General features: G+C 35.1%; 1 protein-coding gene across 3 annotated transcripts in view; it reads right to left on the bottom strand.

Moving 5' to 3' along the window:
* LOC119639698 (potassium voltage-gated channel subfamily H member 8) overlaps positions 1-12,347 on the bottom strand; it is an 81,395-nt gene that overhangs the window by 21,962 nt on the left and 47,086 nt on the right. For all 3 annotated transcript variants that reach the window (XM_038037274.1, XM_038037275.1, XM_038037276.1), the window contains exon 9: positions 1,870-2,074. In XM_038037274.1, the coding sequence (XP_037893202.1) occupies positions 1,870-2,074 (205 nt within the window). The remainder of the gene's footprint in view (positions 1-1,869; positions 2,075-12,347) is intronic.

Below are 12,347 nucleotides of genomic sequence, written 5' to 3'. Positions count from 1 at the left end.
AAATTAAATGTATTATACTTAATTACATGTAACTTATTTTTCGATATAAATGACACATTGAATACGTTATGGGTCCCGTTATCTATTAGCTTATGGTAAAACTAATTATATACATATATATATAGATTACTGCTGCATTTAGCAAAAGGTTCAATAATGCATTTGCTGTGTAGTTGGAATATAAGGAATACACAAACGCATATACGATGCGAACGGGCAAAAGAACGGGGGAATGGATCGCAAGGATTGCAAGTAAGAATATTTTCATGAAATCAAGAACGCTTTGGGAGTCTTTATCGAGTTCTTTGCCTCGTCAAATTTGGTTGTTTGCATATAACACTATTTATTAATTTATTAAGCGATAAATTGTCAAAAGTTTCATAAGTTTTCCTTTCAACGTGAACTACATTTTGCAATGGTAACGTAATAAGATATAAATTTGAAGTCGTTATCACAATTTGAATTGTAATTTAAACTCTCTATCTATGTACTGAGAAACGAACAACAAAATTTTAACATTAAAGGTCAACCAATTAAACATTTTACGATACTTGCTTTAATAAAATTCTTTATTCTTGTGTAAAAGCCCAGTTTTTACGAGAACTTCTATATACAAAAGTATTTCACAAATGGGTCCATGTAGTGCAAATTAAGTACAGTAAATTTATATGTCAAATTATTATTCTGGGCTTATTTCGATCATAAAAAAGTAAGTGTCAGTGGCTGTATAGTTGATTACTTTCTTGCACGCAAAAGTTCATTTGGAAAGGGAAGAAGGGGCGAGCGAAAGTCAAAATGTACTCCCAATCCATTGCACATCTTTAACATTTATTTTTATTTTGAAATAATATTTCTCATGCATTCTTGTCGGAAAGCATTAAAAACGGTAAATTGATTTCTTGTAGCATTAAAAGAAAGCGGGCGTAAAAATCGTCCAAACCAATTCACTTTCAACCTCTTTCGCCCCTTGCTAAAAAATTACAAAAAAATCTTTTCCACTCACTAGAATATATATTCACTAGAATATAATTTCTTTCATGCCTTCGCTTTTCTAAGCACAATACTTGTAGTTTTGGAATAAGAAAAAAAACTACTGTTTTTTTCGATATTTATTTTGAAATACGAATCTACATAGGTACATTGTATTGCGAACAGTTTTAAACGTCACTTAACCCATATCCGCTAGGATTGATAAAACAAATTTTAGACATCTGTTCCTTGATTTTGTTGATTCTTTGTAAGATTTTCACCGAATTACTTCACGGAATTCTGTTTGGAATGCTAAACTTAAATCAAAGTCTTGGTTTAGCCAATTTTTTCACAGCAAAATTTCCTGGAGCACTCGGGGATCGCATGCAATGATACATTGCATTGCTATACACCTCAAAGGCACTGCGATGTCTTTCATGCGAGACTTCATTATACACATTTTGATCCGTTAATACTCTAAATATGATAGTAACTAAAGTTTACCCTCGGAGATCTACATCTCTCGAATAAAGGTTTCATTAGGAATAAAATCGATAAGTCTCCTGAAGCTTTAGTGAAGCTGATTCTTTGCAAATTTATCAAAAACGATAACAATGGAAGCATCGCACTTTTAACTACTGAAAATCTATTAGGTTCTTAGCAGTTCCACTTATATGCTGCTCGAATGTTGGAAAATGTCAGTTTAGCGTCTTTTTCCTTTGGCTTATTTCTACAAGATGATCAAAGCAATCTATTAAAGTTTGGGATGAAAACGTAAGCACATCGATTTTAAAATATGAGAGACTAAAGGAACTCTCAAAGAGTTAATACACGCATCGTCGATTGTCGATTAAAGAGATATGAGAGATTTTGAAAAACCTCTCACATCATGTGACTTACCTGTCTCCCATCCATTATCGTTCAGCATGTTCTCCTTTTCCGCGATTACATACCAGATGCACGCCAGCCAATGTGCCACCAAGGAGAAGAGTAGCATTAGCAAGGTCAAGATCATGGCTGTGTATTGAGAATATCGATCCATTTTTTGCAAGAGTCTTGCCAAACGCAACAAACGGGTTAATTTCACCAAATGTATATGAGACTCCTGAAAGAACATTATAGCGCTTAGATCATATCTTTCGAATATTATAGTTAAACAAATATTTAACATAACCTTAAAGTGCCTCATCACGTTTTTTTTAACATAACCTCTTTGTCAATATCGAAGATCGCTTAAATTAAATCAACTGTCTGTCTAAAATTACTAAAAAATCTCTTTCAGATAAAACAGAGTTTTTAGCTAAACGAGGTCTTTAGTTCGCTAAATCTATCAAATATGACGACACCTGCAGTGAAACGATTCTCACTTTGTCCTGCAATCAGACAGAATCTTTTGAAATTCTAGATTAAAACCTTTCGAATTTCAAAGCAAAAAAAAAATGAAGGAAATATAATTTCGGACAATCCATGACGCGATTTTGCCATTTTTCATCTTAACCTAATGACACCATGCAGAAAATAAATACAGTCTTTCGCTTAACCCAAGGCATGCTTATGGAACTGCGATACGAATTATGAACTCCCCGACAAAGTGGATGCGTTTAAGGCGGTGATTAGATAAAACACTATATTTGTGTGAACAATGCTCGTAATGCCCGCATTGCTTGTATATATATATATATATCTAAATATGATTACATAGATCTAAATAAGTGGTAACCTGAAGAGCCCTGGTCTGCAGAATATGTGGAATGCGGTAAAACTCGCCAGCCTAAGCTGAAAGTTATATACTTAGTTGCTTTTTCTGAAGACGAAGGGACATAGTCGAATTTTAATTGTTTTCACGAGTAAAATTTGTTGACCAATATCTCGCAAATCGCTTTCGAACTCTTTCTGCACTCTCATCCCAAGCCAACTTAAACATAACTTCATAGCTCCAGCTGAATTTTGTTCTAGCTTTATACAGTTGAAAATATAGAAAAACGGGGTGCCGTAAATGACATATATCGTGTTGAACTTTGTGGATATACTGAACCAGGAATATTAAATGTTATTGAAATTATTAGAATACAATCTTATTAAACAGTCTTGAACAGTCTTAAACAGTCTTAAACAGTTGTAAACAGTTGTAAACACATTTGAAAAAATGGTACAGTGCTGGTGTTTCATTCATTTCAATTATCACTCTCAACTTTCACAGAATCAAATTAAATGAAATCATTTCATTGCAGTGCATAATTAGGACAATCGCAGTTGAGACAATCAATCATGAATGTATTTAAATACGTACAAGGTGTCGAATTAGAGACCACTACACGGTTGCAGAGTAGTAAGGTAGAGTTACTATGAAATGCAAAAATTCCTTCACCATATTAAACGATGAGCTTTCTTTGTGATATGGAGTGAGTGAGTGCAAGAGTTTATTTTTCACATGTACCCTACATGCGAGGGGGAAAAGGCTTACATGAAAATTCTTTTCCTAGGCAAACTTTTAGTCGGTCGTAATGTGTATTTCGGCAGATGAATAAACAATCTGTCTTACTATCCACTTTAAGCGAGCGAACATATATTACATGGGAACTTTTTTTTTGTCTGTAACAACATTTACAACGTTTGTGCTTATCGTCGCATGGAATCGCCGTCAAATATTCATCATCTGGTCGAGTACTTCATCCATTCCTCTTTTATATACAAAAAAAAAAAAAAAATGATCAGAGCAATAAATAAAAATATCTCGTCATCTTTTGAAACAATCATAAGTGCTATTAAACGTTACAAACACAGTGAACATAAAGTGGAAGTGAATGAATTTGATGTCAATATTGTGGAAAGTGACAAAGATGACAGCAGTGTTTTATTAATGCCAGTTGGAGTGATTTTAAGCTACAAATTGAACAACTATCACAATTGTTACCCAATAACACTGTAATAGCTTGGGATCCGTCTGGCTACGGCAGATCAATTCCACCGAATCATGATTTTGATTTGGATTTTTTTCAAAACGATGCCCGTCAAGCACAGTACAATTGATGAAAACTTTAAATAGACCAAAATTTTCTATATTAGGTTGGAGTGATTGCGGTGTAATTGCACTTGTTATTGCAGATCGTTATCCGGAAAATGTAGATAAATATTAGTTGTATGGGGTGCAAATGCGTACGTAAGTGATGAAAATGTTAATATATTGAAAGGTGTAAGAGACGTGAAGAAAAGGTCGGCATGAATGCGCGAGCCTTTGGAGAGTGTGTATGGGGCAGAAAGATTTGCAGAGATATGGAAGGAATGGGTAAATGCGATTTTAAATCTCTATAAAAACTGTGAAGGCGACCTTTGCATGAAAGAATATCGGGAAATAAGGGCGAGAACTCTTATATTCCACGGCAAAAAAAAAAACCGATGTTAGCTAAAGAACATGTACCCTTACTTAAAGCAACATCTACGAGGATTTAAATATCACGGGTTTCCGGACGGGAAACATAACATTCATCAACGCTATGCCGAAGAATATAATAAATTGGTAGCCAATTTTCTGTTGGAAAAGTCTTAAAGGTATATTGTGGTGTTTTGATAGTTTGGTATTTCTTGTTAATGACCATAGTAAAACAAAATGGTCCTTATACAAATTTTCGTTTGCTATTAATGCAAGTAAAGATATATTCATATTCAATTTTCAACGTCACTTTTTAGCTTTATTCTAAATAATTTTTTTAACATGTTTATGGGTTATTTGTGATAATATGGAACAATAGAGATAATTACAATAATACAATATTGGTCACACTGTATAACTTAGCAAAGTCAAATACGCAGGCATATTTACCTCTCTCTGTGTAGATGCCTGTAAAATTACGCTAAAGCAGATGAATTTAATAAAGACTCTGAGCACGAAGTATTAAATGCGCACCAAAGTAAAAATGATATATTGATCAATAATTTCCGTTAGTAAGGAGACGAAAATCATTTCTTATACTCTACGCCACTTGCGGTGTAAGGGCAGATTAAGTTTGTTCGAATCTATGCAACACCTTTTGTTACACCAATCGATTCAGTATGACTCCATGAAGTTTGTCTGTGCGTCTTCCCGTCCATCTGGTTGGCGGCTATGGTCCGCAATTTTTGAGATATTTTGATGAAATTTCATAAGCTGATGTCTTTGGGACAAACGGTATCGAAAATAGTTCACATGGGAACACTTTTTCGAGAAATTTCCCAATAACTGTAGGAAAGTGCAAGGTATTCTGCTGGTGGATGCCCTATAGTCTTTTCGTTTGCATTTTTTTTGTAACTTTATTCACATAGTTTCCGTTAATTTATTTTACACACACAGCAGTTTCCGCCAAATATCTTTCGTACGATGATATTTTTGAAATTTGGAAACGAATAACAATGGCTGCGGTCCTCAGATGTGAGAATATGAAAGGTGGAACGACAATTTCAACTTGTATTGAATTTTTTTCCTCACCAGCAGTGAGCAGTGTCCACTTGGGACACGACTTTCTTATGCGGAAATGCAAGACAATGAAACGACATTGAGAGACATTAGAGATGCTCTAGTCATCTTTTTAATTTTCAAGATTCTTTTGACGTTTGTTCGTTTGTCTGGCCGCTGCTTTCAACAGATGTCACAGATGTCCGTGTGAACCTTGACTTAAAGTCAAAAAAACACCGGAAGCTGTTGTTTTCGAAGCAGAGAAGTGAACGTAACCCTTGCTCTTTGCTCACCGAAAAGCAATGTTTAATCGACACAAAAAGTTCTGTTGTTCCAATAAGCAAAACAAAGCTACAACCGATAAACAAATAATTGGCATGACATCAAATTTCATGGAGCGCCGTTTTAGGGATTAGAACTTCCTAAAAATAATGGGGATTTTTTCTAAAATGCGATATCTAGATAATCGCCCTGGATGACTGCTGTGTTAATTAGCTCCCAGCTATAATAAATATTGGATGATTGAATTTAAAGTTAGTCATAGGAGCACAATTTACGAACATCGTTCATGCTGCCCGGTTAAGGTTACAGCAGTAAGAACGTTTGATAAATAGAGCAATGCGATATCGGATGCACGGAAATTGAAAGTGAATGAGTCGGCTGTGAACATCTATGCTAACCTATTTTGCAAGGATATTTGGCAAAAAAACAATATTTTGACTCAAGGCAGATACCGTGCTTATCCACAAAACGCAACGAACGCATTCGTGTGATCACTTTAATGAAGGGTTCATCACTGCTTCACCAAAATAGCTTTTGCCGTGCCGAAATATGCTAAAGCAGACAAAAGTGGACACATGAATGAGAAAGATTGTGGTCAGTTTTTTTTAAGGATTGATAAATAATTCAAATTTGTTCTACTTGGATCTTGTATACTTCAGTTTATGCAACTTGTTAGCTTATGTTCGTTCAAATCAATGTACGTTTGTTTTCAACGTGTGTTTGTCTGCTTAGTAATTCTTAATAGTTCTGCTAAGTACTGACCATAGTCAATGATTGCATGTTGCAAGGCAATCCATTTAAGGTACGTCATCCTTTTCAGTTCTCTTTTATTTTGTTTACTTTGCATTATTTGCGACATCATTTTGATTTGTCATATTTTGCGGGTTTGGCAAAAGTGATTGTGAACATTGTAACTATGAACCAAAATTTATTTGTTTAATATTTCTGGAATAATTTCTAAATGCTTTAAGTTAGTTTTAGTTTTCAAAGTTCAATAAAGTCTGTTCTCATCGGTCAAATGCAATTAAATACTCGTCTCACTTCTCATTTGCCTGGTGGTTATTTCTCTTCGTACTCCCGCTCGTTTTAAGTACTGAGGGGCGATACATGAAATTAAGTTGACTTAATTTGGAGGCAGCGTTTGAATTAAGTAGACAGCAAGATTTCAAGGATTTTGTTTTCCTCGGCTTTGCATGAACCCGCTACATACATGATATAACCTTCATTGGCTACTCTGAAAATCATAAAACGACAATAGGCGAATACTATTCAGCACTAGCATTCGCAAGAGCGAACTTTTTATTATCTGGAAATCCCATAAGAAGAAGACTCTGTCATAAGCGTTTTGTATGGAATGAAAAACTCGGATAGAGAATAGACGGATATTTTGAACTGCTTGATAAATTGTTGTATGTAAAATGCTTAGGTACGGGGAAGCTGGTTAGACTTAGTAAACGAATTAAAAGTAGAGTTAAAAGTAGAATATATTAGGGAGTAAAATCTCGTCAAAAAAGCTGTGGCATTAAGTTCCTTGCCTATTGATTAGATTGCTATACACTCGAGTGGGTCTTTGTTCGATACTTGCCTGCATTGCAAATATATGGCTAATCTGTGATAAGTTCAGAAAAGGTGAAATTTTACAATAAACAAATCCTTTGGTTTGATGTAGTTCTTGATGAAATTTGCTCTTTCAAGATTAACTGCAAGTCGCTCTATAATGGATGCATTTGTGTGTCGCCTGACACAATGTAATTTGTGCCCTAATTGGAACGAAAAGGTTGCAAAATTTCTCATGTTTTATTGGCTTTGTTAACACAATTTCAACTAAAACGAAAAAGTAGAATTCTTTACGCCTGAATAAAAGATTCGTAATGAAAAAGAAAATTCACAACACAAAGGAACAACGTGTTTATAAAAAATCTGAAACAGTGGCCTACGAACTTAGCAAAGCAATTAAGCAACAGTAGGATATTACAGTATTGACCAGCGCTCTCATTAACAATATAAAGTAGAGAGGTGACCACTTATGCCTACGCATCGTGCCTAATGCACTCATGCACATATGAAAATATCAAATGGTTGTACATGTTTACCTTTAGTGGAACGGATAGCTTGCATGCATCATTGCAGCAATGGACACAACGGGCCAATGGGCCAACTTTCATCTTTGCTGCATACATTTGCATTGGCAAGCAAAACGAAGAAGTTCATGTAGGTTGACAATTGAAGTACCATGTGGTCGTAAAGTAGGTCTTTGACTTTTTACTTTGTACATCAAAGGAAAAATGTATGATACATTATTTACACGCTTTCAAAGTGTGAGTCAACTGTAAACCTAAAAGAGTAAAAAATAAGAAGCCTTTTTTTTAAGACCAATCACTCAGGCAATGCCTCGCATAGGCATGTAAACATGTTGAGAGTTATGGCGAAAGCAGAAAGGGCCAACAGGGTTAGGGTATGAACTCAGCCGATGAGTTGTGATCACACAAACTGGAAACTGAATGGTGGTTTGTCCACTTTATGTAAAGTCAAAGGCGAAGGTATGATGCCATGTTCCTAGAAGACGGGATATAAAAAACATTTAAAATTAGTTGAAGGCAAATTTAATCTTTTCCAGTTAAAAAGTGTACCGGGAAGTGGAGAACATTAAGAAACTCCTTTAGTAGGAACTGATATAAAAGGTAACCAACTGGCTTTACTTAATTACAAATATTAATTATGTTGAACTGACGAAAATGAATAAAGATTTCAAAAAGTTCTTCATGAAAAACTATTTATTTTCAGAGACTTGGTTTGCCTTTTTAATGTTTACGCTTACATCGTCTTTATTAGGAGAGATAAACTTCAATGTGTTCCTTAATCCTTCTTTCAGAAACTTGATTTTCATAAAATTGAGCCAACGCAGCAGCGTAGATATCGTTGTAAGCTTTTTAACCCGTTTAGATTCATTTGCAGATATTTATAATAAATAAAAGAGAGATTTATAAATTAATTGGCCGGCCCTGTGAGGCTCATTTAAAATTTGAATTTAAATTTTTCGATTATTTTATATTGGATTTCCAATATAACATCGAGTATAACATTTTATGTTTATCTACAACTTATCCGCCTGAGTAGCCGAAGGCGAGGAATCTCGACTAGCAAGTCAATGGTCGTGGGTTCGTATCTCAAGTGCGATAGAGTTTTTAATAAAAGCCGATAGCCTTAGATGCTAGTGCTTTTAATAGTTTAGCCTTACAATTTATTTCTCTGGCGAAATTAATAATAATAATAATAATAATATCTACAACTTATTTCGATAAATGAACGCCTGGATTGAATCAGTTGTTATTCCTATGATTCTGATAAGAGCCTGAGAGGCAGAAATGCTTACGCTTGTTGTAGAATCAATTATACCGCCCTGTCAGCTTGGGTTTTTAAAAGCTAGATCGACCTCCACTAATCCTTTGGAGTTTTGTAGTCCACATTAAAAAGTAATTTTCGGAAATAAGCAAATCGATGATATGGCCAGGGAATTTTCCAAAGCTTTCGAAAGAGTACATTATGATGGATTGTCATTCTATGAATTATCGCTTTCGGAGAATATGATTGCCTGGTTTAGCAGCTATCTCTCTGTTCGCCCGCAGCGGGTGTTGTTGGATTCTGGCCAATCTAGAGTAATTTTCGTCACGTCTGCAATAATCTTGGCCCGCTTTTGTTGCACACAACGTTAAACTTTCCCCCTCCCTTGACTCAATGCGTGGTACTAAACATCTTCAGTCTGTGGACTTATGAATACGGTGTGCAATAAACGATATGCTGCTGAATACGAAAAATCGTAAGAAGATGTCTTTTGCGTGGTGCAATACATTGCTCTCTTATTATCGTATTGATGATAAAATTCTAGAAAATGTCCGCAATTACCAAGATGTGGGAGTTTTTTTCGACTCAAACCTCAAGTTTGAAATTCACACAAAAATTTCGGTTAATAAAGCGAGATCCCTTGTGGGCTTTATAAAAACATGGTCTAAAGCATGCGAGGGTCTATAGCTACTCAGGTGCTTGGATACATATTTAGTTGGACAAACTCTTGAATACTCGCCGGTTGTTTGTTGTTTGCTTTGCGTGTTTTAGGATCGGAACCTACACTATCTCTTCCACCCTACAATAGTAGATTAAAGTTCTTTGGTTTACTTAGCCTTGAAAAAAGACATGAAATGTTCTTCGTCTTTAAACTAATAAAAGGAGATATTTATTCGCAGGCTTTCTTAGAACGTGTTGACATTCGCATCCCCAGTAAATCACAAGACCGAACTAACTAGGAATTATTCAATCCGTCTCGGGTAATGTGCAAGATTTGTATTTGTTTTTTTTTTCATCTATTCTATTAATATAAAAAAGCACATGTTCGCTCATCAGCGTACAACTCTGTATTTAAATTTAGTGCTTAGTTTAATTCTGATGCGTAAGTTGTTCTTATTTTTTTGGTTTTTTTTTTCGTCTCCTCTTTACTACAGTTAAGTGATTTTGTCGCGTGCATTCGACTAATGAGTTATTCTGTAGCGAAATTTAATAAATAAACACGTAAATAAAACCGTCCACTCTGACAGATAATCATGGGCTACTGCAGGGACCGCGTTAAGAGTTCTAATCCCGCAAATCTTGCAATCAATAGACTGTATTTGAAACAAGTCCCGTAAGACCCGTAATCAACAAGTGCGAGCATATTGGATTGAAGTATAAGAGTCGAAAGAATGAATTGCACGCAAACACCAGTTAGCGTAGAGTATAAGTCTCTCGAAGCGCTTTATGAAAATGTACATATAAAAAATAGTATGACGCCTAGGAAGTAACCAAGTTTGCAATTTACTTGTGAAGCTTGCGTTGCAAATATTAAAGGTGAGAACGGTTAAATTAAAGGCTATATAAACATGAACACTTGGAGTAACCGCTGATGTCTATCCCGGCCGCATTTGTTGGAAATACTTCACGATATCCTGCCATAATCGTATCTAAGTTAGCTTTTAATCTTCAAAAATTAAACTAAATTTATCCACTATTGTTGGTAACGGCAAACTTTTGCGTCTTTGCGCCAGTTCAGGGAATCACTTCTAACTCAGATCTATGTCGGCTACGAATGAACATCAGTGCTTTACGTTCCTTTTTAGTTTCGTACGTCAACTTTACGAGCAACATATTTCGATCTTGCTCCTGTCTGCAGCTGTCTGTTCTAGTTGCTTTACTGTGTACGATGCATTGTGTTTGGTTCTTAAACCGATTTTATAGTACGTACTTTATTACAGCATTATTAGTAGTATACGTATGTAAGTTAATTATTTTACTTGGTTTCTGGTTGCTAGTTGCCTGCCTGCTAGTTTGTCTGATAATACAAATCAATAAAGTTTTTATACACACAAACATATATATATATATATATATATATATATGCATTATATACATGCATTTATCATGTCAGTTTACATTGTTAAGTATTAATAACTGTTTGCATTGAAGATTGCAATACAACTAACTGTGCATGTGCATGTGACCGCTTATGCGTATATATGATATATCCCAGAGATTTTACAACTGTCTCGCTTTTATGACATCGATATCTCCGTGCAAGCGAAAGCGTAAACACAACAGCAACCTGTGAATCGAAGCGAATATTAAAATCCGTATAAAGAAGAAGATTGAAAAGAAATTGAATTGCACCGAATAACGTGATACTCTTCACATAATTGCTTTTATGTGACTTTCTAATAGCTGTACTCTAAAGGTATTGCGTAATAAGTACTATCAGCGTAAAAGTTTTGTTTCATAAATTTATCAGAATATTTATGGTAGCACTCTTCTCTACTTAAAATCTGCAGGCTTGACATAACATGTCTGATTATACAAATGAAGTAATGTAACTAGCAGACGTCGAAGGTACAGACAACGGAAACAATTATAATAATAATATAACATAAAGGAAACTCGATACACTGAAAACAGAGAGAGAGAGAGAGAGATTCATATGCAACAAGGGTTGAATGATTCTTTAGTCTATTACAGCATAGAATCTGCCTGAGTAGTAGTGAATTTACAAATTGGTCCAATTGATTTTTTAGCACAAGTTGACGACAACTAAAAGAAGGAAATAATTCCACATAAGTTTTAAATAGAATACGTAGACATATCCTCTGATGCTTGGGTAAATAATTTTTTGATTGCACCGACAAAACCGTCGTCATTTTCAATTTTTCTTTAGCCTGCGAAATTTCCCATGTCATAGTTCATCAACGTTCAGCGCATTGTTTTCAATAAAAGCTAAAGACTTTAAACATATATTTGCAATGATCGAGATGCTTAGCTTTATGAGCGTTAAAGCATTGGCTATAACCACTGATTATTGTTATTTTTCGACCACTTCCCACATAACGCCTTATTCTGGAAGGTCGTTATATGAATAAATGTAACGTGATATAGGGCATTTAAAGGGCGGCTGTGATACTTTTGTAATGTGTGTCTCCTATACTCATCACCGAAGGATGAGAGATATATTCACTTTGTCAGAGAGAGACCCCGTCTGTAGTGAACTTTTTCCTGGTTGCTAAAATGAAGCTACGAACTTCAAATTTGGCGGAAACATTGCAAGTTCTTAGACGCAGGTTCGTATTGAAAATATTGAAGGACACGCTTCCGG

The sequence above is a fragment of the Glossina fuscipes genome, unplaced genomic scaffold (genome assembly GCF_014805625.2).
Source record: "Glossina fuscipes isolate IAEA_lab_2018 unplaced genomic scaffold, Yale_Gfus_2 113, whole genome shotgun sequence".
Taxonomy (NCBI): domain Eukaryota; kingdom Metazoa; phylum Arthropoda; class Insecta; order Diptera; family Glossinidae; genus Glossina; species Glossina fuscipes.
This window is presented reverse-complemented; position numbering and strand designations above follow the sequence as displayed.